General features: G+C 31.5%; 1 protein-coding gene and 1 long non-coding RNA gene across 2 annotated transcripts in view; one reads left to right on the top strand and one right to left on the bottom strand.

The window, feature by feature from the left end:
* Dscam2 (Down syndrome cell adhesion molecule 2) overlaps positions 1–21,458 on the bottom strand; it is a 183,340-nt gene that overhangs the window by 8,121 nt on the left and 153,761 nt on the right. Inside the window, exons 8-29 of the mRNA XM_012495693.2 lie at positions 20,575–20,719; positions 17,356–17,507; positions 16,398–16,670; positions 14,418–14,714; positions 11,058–11,177; positions 9,827–10,000; positions 9,526–9,676; positions 9,077–9,225; positions 8,859–8,990; positions 8,446–8,746; positions 7,502–7,680; positions 7,264–7,433; positions 7,060–7,198; positions 6,867–6,984; positions 6,331–6,782; positions 5,700–5,881; positions 5,196–5,589; positions 4,778–4,921; positions 4,167–4,352; positions 3,274–3,485; positions 1,094–1,247; positions 919–1,021 (exon numbers count right to left, since the gene is read on the bottom strand). Coding sequence (XP_012351147.1) covers positions 919–1,021; positions 1,094–1,247; positions 3,274–3,485; positions 4,167–4,352; positions 4,778–4,921; positions 5,196–5,589; positions 5,700–5,881; positions 6,331–6,782; positions 6,867–6,984; positions 7,060–7,198; positions 7,264–7,433; positions 7,502–7,680; positions 8,446–8,746; positions 8,859–8,990; positions 9,077–9,225; positions 9,526–9,676; positions 9,827–10,000; positions 11,058–11,177; positions 14,418–14,714; positions 16,398–16,670; positions 17,356–17,507; positions 20,575–20,719 — 4,327 coding nt within the window. The remainder of the gene's footprint in view (positions 1–918; positions 1,022–1,093; positions 1,248–3,273; positions 3,486–4,166; positions 4,353–4,777; positions 4,922–5,195; positions 5,590–5,699; positions 5,882–6,330; positions 6,783–6,866; positions 6,985–7,059; positions 7,199–7,263; positions 7,434–7,501; positions 7,681–8,445; positions 8,747–8,858; positions 8,991–9,076; positions 9,226–9,525; positions 9,677–9,826; positions 10,001–11,057; positions 11,178–14,417; positions 14,715–16,397; positions 16,671–17,355; positions 17,508–20,574; positions 20,720–21,458) is intronic.
* Positions 12,076–13,960, top strand: LOC116413881 (uncharacterized). Its single transcript, XR_015294698.1, has 2 exons — positions 12,076–13,590; positions 13,665–13,960. It is a non-coding gene; the product is annotated as an uncharacterized LOC116413881 (long non-coding RNA).

Genomic DNA, 21,458 nt, shown 5'->3' with positions numbered 1-21,458 from the left:
ACAGAGCATATTTCATGGTGGATTGTATTAATTTATGAAAACGAACGCGACTTGTGATTGCTCGAATCGTGTAAGAAATATTTCTCGTTTCATTATATTTTAACATATTTTTCTTTGAAAATTGTAGAATAAATTTTAATTGTTCTTCTATTTCGTTAGGAATTAATTTCCTCAATTTTAATCATATGGATAATGTGCATTTCGATAATTTAAGTATAGTTTATATTGTAGAATAAAAGACAATTGTTTGAGATTAATATTCTTGGAAGCCAATGATTTCAAAATTCGAACTGAAGGTAAATATTAGAAAATTATTAAAAAACCCATGACTCAAACAAAGAATTTATATATTCATATTTCTGACGTAAAGAGAAACGATATAAAATTTTCGATTTTTTTCATTTTATTTTCATTATTTAAAATGTCTGGATGAAATGGAAAGAAAATTTAAGGAGTGATTCTAAAGATTAAAACATACATAAAATCGACGTGCAAAAAATATTAAGTAAAATATTTATTTTTCAAATTATAAATTTAATTTTGTAATTTTATTTTGTAAAATAACACTACGGTAAAATGAAACGACATCGTCATCTATTTTTATTTATTGCAAAATTGAAAAAAAAAATAAGTTTCAATAAACATTTTTGCATGTCAATTATTATTTTTTTCTATTTTAATCTCTATAATTAATCCTTTTCCTTTTGTACACATGCCAAGTATGCGATTTTTACATCAAATTGTTTATTATTCACTGTAAAATATATAAAATTATGCTCTGCACGATGTGTTACGAATACGTAATGAATTATGAATATGAAATGAATGATAACTTGAATGATAATGAATTCTATCTATTTTGTTTGAACGATCTATAAAAAAATTGACAAATACTTATGAAAAAAATATGCCAATTACCTAGAACGTCCTCTTCGAGGAAGTGACTTCTGCTCTGACATGGGTGAGATGTCCGAAGAAGTGCTCGACGTACCGTGGTAAATGAAATCGGAAACGGCCCGAACTAAAAAGAAGAATTCTCGTTATTTCACGAATTAATTGATCATAGGACAAGAAAGCGAATAATTAGGCGTACTGTGTTTGAGTTTGCCAGCGTCTAGCTGGTTGGAAGACTCTGTGCGAGAGCTCGTCAGCTGATCTGGGTCAGACTCGCTCTCGTCGCTCTCGACATCGCCCGGCGTTTGTTGTTTTCTCTGTTGTCGTCTCCTCGACGAAACACTCTTCATACTCTGCACCACACACATTTCATTATAATTGTATATAACAATTATCAATGATATCATCGTATAATAACTTTTACTATTACATGATAAAATTATAACAAATTCTAGAGAGAAACGTTTCATTATATTTTTCAAATAAATTATAAGTTTGTAAGAAATTTCATCGAAATTCATTTTAAATGAATAATGAAAATTATTTATTTTTTTCCAATATGTAAAATATAATTAATATGCAAAAATAATATGTGATATGTAAATATGTATAGAATTATTACAATAGAATGTAAGAAATATAATTATGTATGTTTAAAAATTCGGTAAGCATTATCAAGATCTATTTAATGAATATTTAATGATTGCTTGAAACTTTTTGAATAATTTAAAGATATTTTTTATTTTTTTTTTTATATTAAGATTTATAAAGAGTTATTAACTATTTTTTTATGTATATTATTTTTCTTATTAAAAACATATTATTAAAAAATTGTTGAGAAATATTAATCAAAATATAAAACATAATCTTTGTTAAATTTATCATATATTATGAATTTATAAATAACATTGTTATTTTATTTATTCTAATTTTCATTTAATAAACAGAAATTTAATATTTTTGGCATTTCTTTGAACATTGAAAAAATAATTTTAACATTTTAAAAATTAAAAATGTAATTTTTTCACATCATAATTTTTATTTTAAATCATCATCAAATCATATTAATATATTAAAATATTATAATCTTTAAATTATATTAAATAAATATTTACTTTATTACTATTATTATTTTTATTACAATTGGTAACATTTCTTAATGAGAATTTTAAATGAAAATAAATAAATTATCATTGAAAAAAGATTATTGTAATAACTTCTAAGTATTATGCAAATGCATAATATTTTTATAGGAAATAGATAAACAAATGAAATTTGATATGATAAACACATAAACACATAATGTTTTATCATTAGGAGATTTAAAAAATTTTTTATTTTGCATATTTATTTTGTATATTGAGCATATTTTTTGCATTTTATATATCAATGTTTAAACTATAAAATAATTGACAAATAAATTAACAATTTTTCGTATTTTTTTTGATTTCCAAATTACATTTCAAGTGTATTAAAATTATTTTAATTTTTGTCATTATTTACAGCAACAAATATTTGGATTGTTTCGAAGAATGCATATTGTCTTGTTATTAGTTCTTTTTGTAGAAAACGAATAAAAGTCGATTTTGTTTTTTTTTAATGCAGTTTGATATTGTTAATAAAAAAACTGTTAATCTATATAAAACCTATATAGTCAAATTAATTTTTTTAAATAATACGTAATAATTTATTATTGAAAATATCGTATAAGAATTAAAAAATATCGTATTAGAATTACGTAATATAATTTATAATAACTCATAACAAACATTATAATAAATAGTTGGTAACAATAAAATTATTTATATATATTCTGCTTATAGCTAAACATCTTTTATAGATATGTTTCGTTACGTACGTATGTAATCTATTTTATAAATTTTATAAATATATTTTGATATGTTATAATTGCATAAACATTCGCAATCTATTTATAAAATATTGATATAAAGCGTAAAGAAAATTATTCTCATCTAAAGAATATTTGATATGTTATATTAAATTTTACAATATTAATAATTCAACATCCATAAATAGAAATTTAAATTTCATTTTAAAAATTATTACAATTATCTAATAAAATATTTTATGATTTTCCCATAATTTTTAAAAAGTTATTTGATTTTCCAATTGAGAAATTACGTATTCTTCCATTCCCTAATGGAAGTATCATGTATTTAAATATTGCTAAAATACATATGTACAGAAAAATATATCAGAATTATGTATCTAACATCTTATTACTAATATTTTTTAAATGACAATCTTATGAATTTTTAGAACACTTACAAAGTCTTGATATTTATTTTGTTAAATATTATTTTTATTGAACATCATTTTACTTATTTTAAATATTAATCTAAATCAATTTACACTTACCGTTGCTGCAGGTGGAGGGCTTGCGCACCCTTCGGTCATGGCGTGCTCGTGATACATGAAACTGTGAAGAAGAGTGTTGTTCGGGTGGAGACCGGCCGCTGAAGCTTCCGCCGCGCCTCCCAGTCCTCCCAACCCTCCCAACCCTGCCAGGCTTCCCCCGCCACCCTCCGAAAGCTGGAACGTAGCGTACGGCGAGATGTCCTCCGCTGTCTCTGTAACCCATCAGAGGCATTGCCTACCTTTCAAATCGCGTCGGGATGAATTTTTTATGCGACTATCAATTTTCCACTCTATCACAAAGAATAATCCTTTCCCCCCCCCCCCCATTTTTATTACTCTTCTTTTCTAATTTTTAATGGCCAACTATGATCGATGAGGAGAACTCTTATATTTTAAATTTAATATTTTTGTAACAAAATTGAAAAGAATATTTCTAAGAATTAAAATTTAAGGATAAAAAAAGAAAATAGTATATTTCAAATTATAGAATGGAATAAATTAGTAATTAAATTAGGAATGTATTTTTACAAATGTATCACAATATATTTTTAGAAGTTTATAAATATATTCGTAAACATTTTCTCAATGAGTTCTCCTCGTTAAGTTTATTCAAAAAATGGCGTCCTAAGGGAGAGTACGATCCTATAGAATATTATAGAGGATGATTAGCAAAGGTAAAAGCGATGCATGATGAAATGTCGAACATGGTGAAGAATAAATGAAACATCGTTCGTGATGAAGTGCAGGTAAAGAAAAAAGACGATGGTGTAGAATGATGAAAGGAAGATGTGATCCATCTTCGCTTGTGAACTGTAATCGATCGCTAACTGCCCTTTCGAGTGGACAGCGCTACGCGTGCGACTTTTACCTGAACAACAATTATAGTACCAAACCTGGCTGTCGTCCGTATCGTAACAAAGGTTCACCTGGAATCTTGTCGGGCCCTCCACCCGTATTCGCCGCTTGTTGTAAAGCCACCTTGTGAATTGTCGCGTAATAACGTTCCCTTTGGGTTTCAGCGTTTTGTTGATTCTCCTGAGATTCCTTCATGGGACGCTGCATTCTATCCCCAAGATATCCTGATGTACAAAGATATACAAAGATCACTAGATCGGATAGATCGGACTAAACAAGACGAAAGAATGGAATAATTTATATTCGTCATTAACACATTCCTGAGAAATAAACAAATATTGCTTTGTTCAAAAATTGAAGAGGAATAATTGATTGTCAGCTTCGAGTCGAATGAATAAAATTTTAAACAGAATTTAACTTTTATTGAAAAACTTTTGATTGTGATAGCAGAAAGTCAATTATTCAGTAAGAAAGTTTTGGCAATGGATATCGGATTGATTCGACGAATATAGATATTTTATTGTAAAATAAAAATGATTAAATATTATAGTGGTTTTAATATTTACCTCAAAATAGCGATATAAAATATATTAACGATATTTAATAATTAATTAATAATTAATTCAGATTTAAAATGTGAATAACTTACTGCTTCGCCAGCGAAGAGCTACGATCACAACAGCAACAACTAAGGCAACAGTGGCAACAATCAGAGGCAGCATCACTTTCACATCCGCATAAAATGGCACGGTCGAAGCAATTCCACGTTTTGATAGTTCTGGAGGTGGAGGTTCTGCAAGGTTTCAGGAACACAGTGCTTTTGGATATAATTCTTTCAACTTGAATATTTTCACCAATCTGATTAAGTTGGTTTTCTCTAATTATTCTAAGTTTAGTTTCCATCAACTATTATTATTCTTCATCCATAAATGAACAGTGTGAGACGATTGAGAAATAATCATTAAAATTATAAAAATTTAGGCAAATTTGTCATATTGTTTGAAATTCACACGAGATTCAGTTTCAATTGATTTTGGAAGAAGAATAGCTACATCACTACCGCTTACCGCCTTCCTTCGTCAAAGTTACGAACGTGAACTCCGCCTGATTGCTACCAGCTACATTGTGAGTTTCAACTTTCAGCTGATAAACAGAACTTGGTTGTAAATTTGTCACGACAAATCGCCGTTGCATTTTCACGCTGTTCGACACCAATGTCCAATGAAATTCGTTGATGGGTCTATACTGAATTGTGAAATAGAGTATTGGACAACCATTATCTGGCCACACGTGAAGCCTGAGAACTAGTGTGGTTGAGTTTGGACTGAGGAATGTTGCGGCAGGTGGTATTCCTGGCGCTTGTCCTTGAGTTCTGACCGAGAGAACTGGTGACGATGGACTGCTTCCGATTTTATTGTGAGACGTTAAGTGCAATTGATATGTATTCCCACATAAGAGACCCTAACAATCAATAAAGCGCTTGAATTATTCATCTATTATTAACATTGATAAGTTTCAAACGAAATATATTGATTGAAATATTTGAAAGTCTTTTATTCAAAATCTTATACCTTTAATTCATGACTTGTAGCGTGACGGGATAATTGTAATTCGTCTAAATTCCCGTGCGCTGTTCGATAATACAATGTATATCCTGTGAGTGAAGCACCACCATTGTGCCCAGATTTCCAGTGCAATAAAATACTACTCGACGTAGAACTCGTTACATAAAGAACAGGCGCGCTGGGTGGCACTATGAATAAAAAGAGTTATTCTTGTATCACATTAAAAATTTGTGTTATCAATAAAATTCATAGAATGATTCTTTTACTGTTATTTCAACAATATCCAACAAAGAATGCAAATATTCTTATATACTCTTATTTATGAACAAGTTAAATTTCGCGAGTCTATGATAAGTTGGTTGCTTGTTTTTAATCTATGTTCAAAAATGTCTTCTATTATATTTTTAAAGAATAACAAGTAAGAAACTATAGTCGTTAATGCTAAAAAAAAAAAAAAAAAAAAGAAATGGAGAAAAATATTATAAAGCCAATGATCACAAAAGGCGAAAACGATGAAAATTCTGAACAACGTTTCACAAAAATAATTTCCAACACTGGTTTGAACAATGGAAAAACACTGTTGAATTGGAAGAAAATTGAAATAGTATGTATTATGTTTCCAGAAATTAAACTTTACCTTGTACGGTCAAAGTGTAATGCAATTTGTCATTGCCTTGAGCATTTTCCACTTGACAAGTATAATTTCCCCCATCTTGTGATTGTAAATTTGACAACATGAGTTCTCCAGATGGCAAAATTTGTATATTCCTCGTTGAATCGGTGCGAATTTGTTCCCCCTGACCTTTGTACCACTCTCTGGTAGGATCTCCAACCGCGTTGCAAGCCAGGGTGGCAGACCCTCTCCATGGTCGCACTACGTGGCCACCAAAAGACGTAATTCTAGCTGGTACTCGATTGGTTGGCACTTGTGCAGCTACTTTGGAACTTTGACCTTCGCCTACACGGGTGCTACCGGTCACCCAAAATTGATATTCCACGTGTTGCTGCAAATCAGTCGCTTCAAAGTAGGTATTCTTTGCTGGCAGTGTTCGTTTACCATGATTCAGTTCTTCTCGACCATCCACGACTCTGTTGATTTTACATTCTTTTAAATAATCGTACTGCAATATATACTTCGTATTAAGAAACTATATAAATACAATTGTTTTTTACCTTGTATACAAATTGTATTTTGTAATAATTCCATTTGGCTCTAAAGGTGGAAGCCAAGAGATAAAAAGTGCCTGCGGCGAACTAACCACCACTTTTATATCTGCTGGACTACCTGGCACTACAACGAAGAAATTGAAAATGTTTTAATTATTAAATTTTTATTCATTCTCGATTAGCTTGTGAAACACTTTACCATCTTCCTCCGTTTGGCAGTACGTTACAGTCGTAGGTACACCATCCCCAACTCTGGTGAAAGCCAATACTTGAATAGTATAGTTCGTGTATTTTCTCAAACCCGTAAGAACAGTGGTTAAAGCGCTAGTCTTACGAACCTAAAAAACAAAAATTAGAATGCATGGAAGGAATTCAGATATTTCTTAAATTCATTATTGCTTACTTCCATTTCATCGACGCTGCGCCACATGTCCGCCAAGATAGGTTCATAGTGTAATTTATATCCCTGAATAATACCATTGCTGTGCGTGTTAGGCGGTGGTTGCCAAGACACTTGAAGGGATTGCGAAGTTAACGCAGCGCATCTTACATCTTCGGGTGGTATACTAGGAACTAGATAATTATAATATAATTTATTAAGAAAATTTTTGATACTTTGCTGTTCTCAGAACGTTATTTACCATCTTCCATCGTTTGTGTGAGCAAAGGTTCGGAAAGTGGTCCAGATCCAACTTGATTATACGCTTGAACCACCAAAGTGTACTTTGTATAAGGTCGAAGCCCTGTTAGCCGAAGTTCTGCACCCCCTTCCTCTCCGTCTCCGGACACGGAACTGAAGTTATACGAGGGATTTGACGAGCTGAAAGAAGATTGATAATGGAGTTCTAAACTTGAACAGTTCGACGTGTTTCAAAGTATTTGTATAATTAAATTATGAAATTCAATTCAATTTAAAAGAAAGAAAGACTTTGATGATTATAATTATGCTATATAATTATTGTCCAATCTTTTCGTTGAACAAAAGAATTGATTCAGAAATATATTAGCTGAAAAATGTCAAAATTATTATTTAATATCAATTATGAGATTACTTCATAGAAACGAAGTAAAAGATTCTTTTTTTAAATAAATTTTTTAATAATCATTATACATTATTATGTATTTTTAAATATAATTTTGAATTGACAATTTTGTGCTTCTAAATCTAAATTCTAAATGATAAAAATGATAAAAATTAATTTAAAAGAATTTATTGCTTTTTTTTAAAACTCTGCATGTGCATATAAAATGAAGCATATTTCAGTTGTTATTAGAAAAAAAATGTATTACATTTATAACTTCTATAGTATTGAAGAATATATAATTTATACAAATAATTTTGATATGTAAATCTGACATATTTTTTTTCTAATACCAAATAAATAGAGATATTAGATCTTTCATCAAATACATCACTCTATATAGAATTATACATGTTGTTATCATATATAATTTCTTTGTTAAATATTTAATAAATACACAATATTTATATAACTATTAGAAGCTGATTAATGAATTTCACTCGAGATATGGTAACTATAGATAGCCACAAAATCGATTGCACACTCTGCTTTGACATTCCTACCTTGTTTCTCTATAGCCAACATTGAATCCTTGAATGTCACCGTGTCGAAGTTCAGGCAATGGTGGTGACCAAGTGATTAAAATTTCAGAGGAGGACAAAGCTCTAGCTTCAAGATTAATCGGGGGTCCAGCCGGTCTTTGTGGCTCCGTTCTGACAATCAGTTCCGCCGAGGGTACTGATCTGCCTGCTGGTCCTTCGGCTATTACGCGTATAGTGTATCTAGTTGCCGGTTTCAATTCATCTATTAGAGCAGCATATGGCAGAGGTGGCCCAGTGAATTCTTGTTGTTGCCATATCCCAGCTGTTTTAATACAAGTTATTTGATAGGCATTAAATTAATTATAATTAAGTGATTCCATTTGTATTTTCATTATTAATATACTTTTTCTCTAAGATAATTGTAAAATAATCACCATCGCCTTCTTTGTATTGTAAAATGTACTTAGTCACTTCGGTGGTATCTTGCGATTTATGCTGCCATTTTACGTTAATACTTCGACTGGCAACCATGGCTGTTTCTAAAGAATTTGGCGGTTGTGGTGGCTCTAGATTCGAATAAAATTGTTTGCTTTTTTTTTTTTTACGAATATTTTTACAGATATATTCATTCTTGTCGATAAAAGTATTGTACCTTGTACGAGGAGTTGCACCAATTGTTGATCACGACCATAAAGATTGCTCGCCTGACAGAAATAGGCGCCGCTATCGGACGCTTCGGCCGAGGAAATTTGTAATTGCGCTATTACACCATCTGGTGTTACCTCACGTTTCACTGTAACTCTTTGCGCGTAATAAAATAATTGTAAAGTATTTACAATATTCAATATAATACAATAATAAAATAATAACGCGTAATCAAGCGTAATAAAAAGTAATTAGAATTCAAATTTTTAATCAAGTTTAAATAGTTTCTGTCTAACGCAAACACTTATCACTAAATAACGAAACAAAGTTGATCGAAATTTGATCAAAAGTTAATTAAACTTTAAAATAACATTTTTCTATTAAACATTGGGAAACAAGATTCTAACAATTTCAGCAAGTTTCATTCAACAGTGCTCAAGCTAATTTCAGTTTTACCGATAGTTCGTCGAGGGATTTAACTCAATTTTTCCGCCTTTCAGCCAGGTGACGGTGACCGGTGTGTCGCCGTGTACCTCGCAATGCAAAGTTGCGGTGTCACCCTTCTTCACAGTGACAAGTCTCGATGGAGCCGCGAAATATGGAGAGGCTATTATTAAAAATTAAAACGAGAAATTCTAATAAATTTTGTAAATTCTAGTTGACTTTGTTACGATTAAGAATTTATCGTTTGAAAAAGAAGCGATGTATTTGTTGAGTGGTTATTCAATTTTTACGTTCGACAAAGAGAGGTACTTACAGTTTACTTTTAACTGGACTACTTTGCCAATTCCACTTCCAATGCCATTACTCGCTTGACAGAGGTAAAATCCTTCTCTGTCTTCCTTCACGTGTTGCAACAACAGCGTACCATTACTGAGGATTTTCGTGTACGCTCTTTCTCGTAACTCCTCGTACTCCCCGGATTTGCTTCCTATTTTGTTCAGATAAAGAGAAATTTTCAATCGTGAAGTACGAAATATTAAACGTAAAAGTACAAATGTTGTTATAATAAAAGATTAAAGAAGAATTTAAATTGACTTATTTATTTCTTGGATTTGAAAATTTTTTTTATAAAAGTTGAAAGATATTTATTATGTTATATACATTATATTACGATTTTAGCAAAAATTTACTTCTTGAGTTAATGAAATTTTTATTAAGATAAGAAAAATTTAAATAAAGAACATTACAAAATTCTAGAGAGTTTTTAAAAATTATAAAAAGAGGGAAAATTATTTATTGAACTTTATTCTTTAACAGAATTAGCAATTTCTCAGAATAAAGAATATTAAAACTTTTTGTTTTATAATTATTGAAAATATAAATAAATATTTTTGATGAAATTAATATTGTGTTTTATGAAAATAGACACGTTTGATTATATTCGATCAATTAATTTTCACTAAAATAACTATGATACATTTTTTCTATATTTCAAATAAATATTTAATATTCTTTTTAACAAATATATTTTGTTCTTCCAATTAAAAAAACAATTCTAATATTAGTTTATACATTTTCAAGATAAAAAGTAATTCGTAATGCGATACATTATTGTCAATTCAATTTTTTACCTTCTTTTTTATCATTGCTTTATTATACATATTCAAACTTATTATAATTAGAATATATCTTTGACATAATTAGAAAAACTTCTTTGTGCTTTGCCAATCATTTGTATATTAATACTGTAAGTTATTGCAAGTGTAATTTTTTATTTAATTATTAACTATTAATTAAAGTAGTAACGAATTAATATAATTAATCGTTTGCAATTAAAAATGAATTTCCAAAATTTTCAAATATTTTTGGGATGACATGACAATTTTCATTACATCATATATAACTACAATCATTTATATAAAATAATTAAATATACTTATATTAACTATATATTTTAAGTTTTAATTATTCTTTAACTCTTATTCACCTTTTAAACAACTCTTTACATTGTTTAACATCTTTATTTGATATAACAAATTTTTTACCCGTGGCTTTTTTCCATACAATTGTAGGGATGGGCACGCCTTGCGCTTGACAGTGCAAAGCGACATGCTTGTTTCTTTCAACGCTGACATCCGTAGGCTCTACGATCCATCGTGGAGGTACTGAAAACCAGAGCGGACAGTTTTAGAGAAATCCGTCGCGTTACTCGCGATTTATGTTTATTTTTACTGGTCGTTAGCGATTTAGAGACAGGTACGTCGTGAAAGAGTCGTAAAAAGCGCGGTCAAAGGACGAACTCGTCGACGGTGTAGCGTTGCATCGTTGTAGACGTATTATCGAGATATGTATATATATATATATATATGTACAAAATGAGATAGAAGTATACACTGTACAAAAGTGAAAGTAAGAAAGAAAACGTTGAGCGATGACGCTTGTCGTCGACGAGGAATCATCGTTCCTTTTTTTTTTTTTTTCGTTTTATTTCTTTTCCTTTTTTTTTCTCTCTTTAATTCAAAAATTATTTATAAAAAGTATTAATTATTTTAACATGCGCGGTAAAATTTACAAATTATACGCGACAGAAATTTTGATAAATTTCGAGTATCGTTATAGATGGTGGAAAAAGAAAAAAAAATGATTAAATTTACGTAATGAAAAAGTGATAGAGACATTAAGATCAAAGTGAATGAAGGTTCGTGGGTGAGGTTCAAGTATGGAAGTGGGGGGTCACGTGTCGATGCGAGACGTTCGCGACGTGCGAAACTTGTTCGACCGATTATCTAGAATCATTTGGAATAAATTAAATGACGGTTCTGTTCTCTGCTTCTACTAAAGGATCATCAATGTAAAAGCGTTCGTTCGATACACCATAAACGTACATACGTAGCCCAAAAAGGAAACATACGAAAAAGAAGAAATAAAAAAAAAAAAAAAAAAAAAAGTAAAAAAAGTAGAGAGAAAAAAAAGAGGTACACAGTGCAGAATGAAGCATCTATCTGAGATTCTGTATATCTAGCTACGGCTGAAACGAAATCACCACTAATTGTGTGCATCGTCTAAATTGCGACAAACACCGGATGTAAGAGAGAGAAAGAGTTCCAACGGTAATACGATCGGTACGCCGCGCATCGACGTGTCGAGAGTTTAAGGTTTTATGTATTTTTTGGGGTGTATTGTTTGGCGGGTTCTACTTTTTACGGTGGTGAAAAACGCTGCACAAGCGAGATACTGTGAGTGGGAGTTCCAACGTTTTACAAGACGGCAAATACCGGCCACGCATTAACGCGTGCGACAATATAATATATATATAGATATATATATATGTGTGTGTGTGTGTGTGTATATAGATCAAGTGGTATGTAAATATGTGTGTGTATATAACGTGTCATTAAATATATAAGATAGTCGTTCAATTGTGGCGTGAAACAAGTAGAACTCTCGGAAGAAGAAAAGGCGCAAATTGGGCGGGAGATTGTGAGGTTATGGATGAGAGCATGTCGGCGGAAGACCGAAAGATATATAGATATATATATCGTGGATAGGCGAATAATAATATATATATGTATATATAGATATATATCAAGTACCCGCTTCTAACGACTAGTTTGACGAATACGAAATTTAATTAATCATAAATACGTACTACTAGCCTACATTACCGAAAATTCGCAATTGGAAACTGCACGGGGTACGTATTATCTTTACTTTCAAAATATTATAATTTTACCTCGGTTGACGTTATACCTTTTTACAAAACAGAATTATATTTACAAACAATGTGCACGCAAATATATGGATATTTAATAATCCTTTCTTCTTGTATATTTTCATTTATGCTCGAGATGGAAAGTCGATTGCATTCGTGACCCGTGCGTTTCGCGATCGCGAAAGAAAGATAAAAAAGAGCGTGACAGAAATAGAAAAGACAGTGAAAAAAAGGCATGCAGAAAGTGTAATGAAAAAAGGTTGCCTTCCAACGAGCCCAAAGAAGAGCCAGCGCATAGGTTTTCTGTGAAGATTATTGGTCGTGAGCAGAGTGGCACGTGCTCGTACTCGGGTGATCAAAAAACACTTAAAATATATATATAAGTAATAATAATTTATGTACACAAACATATAAGGTATATATATATATATATATATAAATATATTATGCAGACAGAAAAAATCACAGCTATGTCATAGTAAAAAAGAGCATGCAGAATAAAAGTGTATCGATGCTCACATACACGCACGCACGCAGGCCAGAAGAGAGTTTCATTTTTGTTCGTACACATCGCCATTATCATTGTCATTATATATATATATATTTTTTTTTTTTTAGTTTTGCTTGGTTGGTTGGTTGCTTGCTCCGTTTTAAGAAACGAGTAAAAATAAGGAAAGGTGCAAACTGTTACCTTTATTATTCGGTCAAGTCAAGCAAACCTCGGGGGTCCACGAGATACCGACGCATTCCCAGAGAGCCAAAGCAACGTAAATGTAATACACACTGTGTCTGAGGAACAGGGAATTTTCTGGATTTCAAGGAGAATAGGATGAATTCAATGAATTTAAAGGGTTCGATAATGAAACGTGCGTGATCTCGCTACGAATAAATTCTCATAATGATTAATATTTCATATCTCTATGTATAATTATAATTTCAGGATTATCAAGTTTGTAGCTTGCCTTTAATTCGCGCGAGAACACTACGACGATTAACGATGGTGATGCAGGAATCGAATTAGTAAAGCGTTATGACTCGATGGTTACGGATATTGATTATGGCAATTCGGACAAAGATGGATTTGATTAATTTTTCAAGATGTACAATTGGACGCAGGATATCTAAGGATGATCTCGACCTCGACGTTACTTTTTATCGTAAAATACGTATTATTTATTAAATCTCGAGCTTTCAATGATCTCTTAAGGCGCAATAAAATTTTCAATGGCAAAAAAATATTTAAGTACTATTAAATACGCATATCCGCTTCAATCAAATATCTACTCAATCAAATTAATTAATAATTACAAAACTCTATAAATAGCTGGACTAAAGTGTTGACAATAAACTCAGCTAAATAACCGTCTAAAAAAAGTTTGCGAACAAAAAACAAATAACAAAACACACTCGTCAGACTAAACGTGTTAAATTCTAAAAATAAAATCCAACAAATACAAATCCAACAAAATAAATTATCTCGTTAAGCACTCAACAAAGCACTCGTTACTCTTTACAAAAAAGAAAAAAAGAAAGGAAAGAAAAACTTTGGCAAAAAAATTTCTCAATCTATATAAAATATAAGATAAGAAATATCCCATCCGGATTCCCGTCGAGATCGATAAAGATAATGATGTCAGATCGATTTTAGGTTTTCAGGATGATGATGGAAAAGGGTCGCCGATCATCTAGTTACCTTTTACCTGTAGCTTGGCCGTGTACCTGACCTCGGCGGCGGGGTTCGCGGCGACGCAGGTATAGTCGCCGGAGTGCTCGGCCGCGAGGTTCGTTATACTGAGGAGGCTCGAATAAGGATCCAGTTGGGAGATGTTTGCGGAAGCGATATTAGGCGGCAAAGGGAAAGGGCTTTGGTCGTCTTTTAGCCAGGATATAGTTAAGGGTGGATCACCCGCCGCGACCCCGCACACCGTCCGCGTCCGCATCCCCTCGGATAGTCCCTCTTGGAACGTAAATGGCTCAATAATAGGGGGTACTGGAAAAGGTCAAGAGAGAAGAGAGAACCATACGTGAGAGCGAGAAAAAGATGGCACCAAAAAAACGCAAGAACCTTTTTTTTGTACCAGGTACATGTGTTCATTATATATATATGTATAAATATATATATGTTCTCTTTTTATATAAGTAGCGGTATATGTTTATATATATTATATATATAGACAGTAGTACGTCCATGTATATGTATAGATATATATATAGAATATAATATGTATATATATATACGTAGAATATGTACAATAGAGGCAGTATAGTAACGTAGCAATGTAGAGGAGAGAGAGGGTGGCCCCGCCGCGGACCTGCCCCTGCCGCCCTAAAACATCTTGTACACTTAACTTGGCATCGCACACTCACGCCGCATACGGTCGTTCCCAACGCAAGAGCTAGCATTCGTTCGACCCTTCGAAAATATTTATTTTTCTCAAGTGAAAAATTCTTCGTTTCTTCGCGGCCAAATCTTTGCGTTACAAAATATGTTGTTGAACGATTTTGATTCGATCGTAAAAGGGATCCCTGTTCGAAGAGTCGAAATTGGAGAATCAAGGGAGAAACGTAGGAGATGATAGTGGCAGGTCTCGTGCAGGAGGATGAGCCACGCTAAGCGTGAGCCGTCATGAAGTAACGCGTCACCAGGTCTCTACGTTCCTGAATAACGTCGATGGCTTTTGTATTTAGATGAAAAAAAATAAAGACTCCTTCTCGAATGAACGCGTAAGAACTTAACGAGCTGTGCGATCACACATCTTCATTGGTAATTGGTTCACGTTGAAAGCTATTTACAGCGGTGAGATAGCGCTAAAACACCAATGTTTCCAGAGGAAGCGAGAACGAAGAAACGTGTGAAAATACGTGAAATGGTTATTATATCTGGTCGCTTTAGACTAAATGATTTCTGAATACGAAGAAGGGAATAACAGCACTTTGAGATCCTCACGCGGTTCATTCGCGAGTGTGGGCAACCGTGTACGCACTCATACTGATCGACACTCGTTCGAATTTCGGGCGGGCAGGCGGTCGTCAGGCAAAAGTGAAGGGGGCCTAGAGGAGGATTACCATGAACCACAAGCCGCTGCGTGTGTGATACCTCTGCGGCCAGATTACGGGCCACGCACGAGTAGTTGCCGTTGTGATCTGGAGATAAATGTTCAATCATCAGTATGCTATTGTACTGGTCCATATTGGTGACACTGACTCGCTCCGACGGGCCCATCGCTCGTCCATCCTTGAGCCAGGAGATCGAGAGAGGCAGATCGCCTCTCGTCACCGAGCAAGTCAACGTCGTTCGTTCGCCGAGGTGAAGATCACGATCTGCCGTGAATGGGCTAATTTTGGGAGGAACTGGAATAATAACAACAAGGACAGCTTGTGAACTCGATAAGCATAGACGAAGCTCTATAACACGTCATCCGGGAACATCCTTCATCCTAGAATCCTAGAAAATGTCTTCTTTCTTTCTGTTTCTTTTTTCTTCTTTTTCTTGTTTTTGCACAACATTGCTCGAAGGGTAATAACGATTCTTTCAAAAGCGTAGGTGGTTTTTTCGCTTTTTATTTTTATTCCATCGGATAATGGCGAGCCATTTCCACGCTTGATGTCGTCCGCTTGGAATCGAAACAATCTGGAACAATCGTGGGATAGCGGATCGAACGTAATGCCTTACCGATCACTGCGACGTCTCCCGATCTTCTCGCGCTGTGTCCTTGTTTATTCCTCGCTGAACACGTGTACACGCCTGCATCGCCTTTCTTCTGCACGCTCGTGATGACCAAGGTACCGTCTGGAAGCACTTTTTGTCGAAGATCATCTGGCAATTCGCGATTCGCTCGTTCCCATTTAATTTCTTCGATTGGGTAGCCGGCGACCGGACATTTCAAACGAAGAGTTTCACCGGCAACAGCGGTAACCTTTGGAATTAGTCGAATGTATGGAAGACCTGAGGTAAGAAAAACAAAAATTTACAAATAAGAAAAACGAATAAATAGTTGATTGAAATTTATGAAATATTATTCATTATTTAAAATATATGTTTTAATAAATACATAAATAAAGTAATGAAATATTTATTGAAGAAAAAAATGAAATTATAATTTTTATCAATTAATTTTCTAATATTTCTTATTAATATTTTTTTGTAATATTCTTATTGTCTTTATATTAACAATTTGATTATGAATATTATTCCTATGATAAAATTATCTTTTCAAGAATAGAGTTTTGCAAAGAAGATTACGTAACAAAATTATGGTTTAAATGTAAATTTTATACAGGATTAAGTATAACTATTATAAAAATTTTTTTCTTTCATATAAAAATAATATTCAATTTGATGTGTAATAAAATGTCTGACAACACATATAGCAATACTACTTATTTATTTCTAACTATTGAAACCTAAGTTTTAATTACTAATAATCTAATTAATCCGTCTTAAATATCTTAAATATATATGTGTATATTTATATATTTATTCATATAAATTATCTCAATTTTATTTAAACAATTTAAAGCAATGAAAGATTTGATAGAAATATAAACTATAAGTTAAAGAAATTTTATCGAAGAACATCAATTTGCTAAACAATATGAATTTTGATTATTAGATTTAGTATAATATTTACCGTAAACGTTGAGGCGAGCAGCGTGAGTGACTTTCCCAGCTCGATTTTCGGCCATACAAGAATATTCTCCTCCATCCTCCACCATCACATGGCTGATATTGACATGTGATATAACATCGCCGTGAACTGTTACGTATTGACCAATCATGAACCTTTGAATATTAATGAAAAATTCTTTTTTTAACTTATTCATACTTCAAATAACAATCAATTTAACAAAGAAATTTTATGTCACAATCTTTTTTTAATCTTTTTTTTTTATTTATATTATCATTATCATTTTAAATAATTAATTCTAAAAATATCGATATTTTTTGTCAGTGAAAAAGGTAATTTAAAAAAATATATACTAATCAAAAAAAGAAAAAATGAAATGGAAAACTTTGATAAAAAAAAGTTTATTTTAAGTGGGTAATTTATATTCTAATTTTAAATTATTTCTCAGTAGTTTTGCGAGTTTACTGGTTAAACTGAATATTGATGGATTTCCATGGTTTTAACAATAATGGAGTTTTACTACTTTTCTTTACTTTAACTAATTTTACTTGGAAGCTGGATTTAACCAATTCTAAAACTGAGATTGATTCCTTTATATAAATTTAAATAGAACAAGTTTTAAGAAAAAATGTTTAAAAAATATAATTTGGAATTGTTAATTATTAAATTTATCAGAAAGTTTTTATTTTATTTTATTTTTAAGAAAAAAAAGAGAAATTGATTATTTTATTCCAAATTTATTAATTCAAAATTAAACAAAATAAGTCTTAATCGATTTTGTTTTTCATTGAAAACAACAAGACTGCAAAAAAAGCATAAAATTATAATATAAATACGAATTTTATCACTATTTCATTCCCTAAGATATTACAATAGGAAATTAGTTTGATTATAAACATGCTATTACTACTTTTACTAGTTATTTTTTTCCTTCGAACAAATATTCAATTTTTATTCTGAAATTTCATTTATATATTTATATATTTATTCAATCTTCAGTCTCAATTTTCACAACACATCAATGTAAAATAAAATTAATAAATATATTTCACAAGTAAACTTCTCCACGCAATTTCAACAAAATCCTCCCCAGTTAATGAACAAATTATTATTTTTTTTTTTTCCAATTACGATTAACTTTGCTCACGAATAAGAGACACTCAACAACTTTCTATTCTCCAATAAGAGAGATCGTTTTTCAATTTACCGCGTCGCAACAAGCGCATCCCCGTTCAAAGTGTTCCAATTTCCAATGAAATTATTAATTTTGCGTGTGTCGTGGAAAACAGTAATTGCAAAGAAACGTATGTGAATCGCTCGTTTTTGCCCCGAGGCAACCGGTATATACGAATTGCTTTTCGTCGAAAAGGAAGGAAGGAAATGGCCGAGAACGATGATAAAATGGCACGGCCGAAGAATCGCAGAGCATCTTTTATGTCGATCTGTCGTTAAACCCGTACGAGAATCTCCTCTCGTCATATCCTCTCGTGTCCTTCTTCTGCCTTTTGCCTTTTCCATCCGCCGCCACGAGGACGCTCCGTGCCGTCGCAATAAATATTCCGGCTTCTTGCCGGGATATTGCACTTGAAATTGAAATTGGCCTCGCGCAGATGCGAGTCCTCGACCATTGCCACAGGCAGATTGCATTTTAATTACGGGACATCAACCGCGCGTTAAAACAATTGTTCAAGAGTTACGAGCGTATGCTTTATGCGACGGACCAAGGAGAAATGGCGTATATTTTATCAGCCGTACGTGACAGTAACGTGTGCCCTGTTTGCTTTGGTATTATTAAAGTAGGATTTTGTACGAATACGGAAGAAATTAGAATAACTTAAGATTAAATGATAATTAGCAACCAAGAAAATTTTTGTCGTTTTTTTTGTTAGTTTTGAAATGAATAGAAAACAGATTTTTATTCATTAAAATAATTATTCTTATTTAATGGGGAAAAAAAAGTATAAATACTGATTTTATGAAAATTACAATTTTGGGAAATTATGAAAATATCTTCTTCTTTATTTTTAACTTTAATGTTGATTGTTGAAATTTAATTAAATTTATAACAATTCAAGAGAATGACCTTTAAGAATTTTATGAATTGATTGTAATTGAATATAGTAGATAATATATAATAGAAATATAAAAATGAATAATTCTAAATGTGATTCAACACACAATTCAACAATTGTTTTATTTTTAAAACAACGTTGCATAAATAGTTTTTTATTTTATCATATATTTTTCTATTACAAAAGAAATAACAAAACTTTCTTGATTATTTTATATTTAACAGAAAATTAAAAAAATGTAGGAAAAATTTAATGGAAAAGAAAATATTTCGTGTTATTTAATCATGACATGTTACATATGAAAAATATTCGTAGCCAGAAATCGATATTATGTAATCTTATATGAGAATTTAAACATTATAAGTCATTAATAAATTCCATTTAATTTAATCCATAACATTAATAGAGCAACGAAATATTTTTTATGAAAAATGTTCTATATTGAAAATGATATGAAATTTTTTAATATTTTCAAATCATCACTGATAGCAATTAAACTCATCGATGATGCTATATATTATTATATGAAAAATCTGATACTAATAAAAATAATAAAAGTGAATGATAAGAAAAGTAGTAAAAGAACAATAAAAATAAGATGAAATAAAAAGAAAAATATTTTTCTTCAATCAAAAGATCAAAAATAAATTATATTTTTCAAATATTTATAATCAAAATTAAGCATTAATACAAATCACGAAAAAATTTTTTGGAATAATAAAAATTATATAATCAAAATTGATTATATTTCAGATTTCAAATGTCTTTATTTTTCTCTTTTCATATTTCATAAATCAAATATTTCTACGAATCCTTCCCTCGTATTAATACAAAAATCAATGCCACAATCACTAATAATTTAACACATTAAAAAAATAAACAAGCATCAAAAATCCAATCTTCCAATCTAATTTTTCAATGTAAATACTTTTCATACTATAACATTAACTAAAAATAATCACTTTGCCCTAAATAGCGAATCCATCAAATACAATATCCATCCCTCGAAAACTATATTCGATCAAATTAAATTAATTAACCCTATATATAGTTGCACGATGCACCATAAGATACCATGGGATAATTAGCAATTTGATTGCTGCTTGGACACACCTTGGAGTTTGGTTACGAACAATTAAATGAAGCCTACCTTCCATTGGTCGGTAGAGGAAAACCATCCAAGGCCCAGGTGACTTGCGGTGTTGGGTTACCAGCAGCGGAACATTTCAAGGATACAGCCGGCCCCGGTTGCAACGTTTGCTCGATGAAGGAGTACAGCAGCATCGGTGGCGCGTCTACGAAATCAAAAAACAAGGCCACCGATGTACACGTATATTTCTCTATGGTATGGTTCATTTTCAACCACCATTACCATTCCCGATTGCCATTGCGGTATACACTTTGTGCACCGTGTGTTTTCATACGACTTCAAAGAAGCATTTGAAGTACGCGCGGTTATGAAACCGGGCAGAGAAATATCGAAAGAAATACCAGCGGGAGTGGAATTTCTTTTTTTTTTTTTTTTAACGTCACTGCTCGACACAGATTGGATTCCCATTCGCGGGAAATCTTTCTATTTTCATTGCATTGATGGGGGAAAAAAAAAATTATAAAATGGAGAAAAAGAAGAGGAGAAAGAAGAAAAAGATGAAAGAAGACGTTTGCGTCTTGTAAACTTCATTGGATCTCGTTATATTATTATTGTTAGATATTATTATTATATTATTATAAGTTGGTATAAATTAATTAAATAAAATGAATATGAATAGATATTTTGAAGATTGAAGATTAAAAAAGGTATTAAGATAGAATAGATAATTGTGTTGAGCTAGGTAATTCAGAATGGAAGATAAAACTACAAAGAGACAAGAATTTCAACAAATGATATAATATCGTGAATAGATTTTTATTCAGGTGACATCAAATCCAGATATTCAACTAATATGTAAAAAATATATCATGTTGTTCAAAATATATGTCAAATTATGTAATATTTGTTAAATATCAGTAATTTTATTATATAGATTTGCATAT

Source organism: Apis florea, unplaced genomic scaffold (genome assembly GCF_048593485.1).
Source record: "Apis florea isolate Af1SG1 unplaced genomic scaffold, ASM4859348v1 contig_2190_pilon, whole genome shotgun sequence".
NCBI lineage: Eukaryota > Metazoa > Arthropoda > Insecta > Hymenoptera > Apidae > Apis > Apis florea.
Note: the sequence above shows the minus strand (reverse complement) of the source record. Positions and strands in the feature narration are given on the sequence as shown.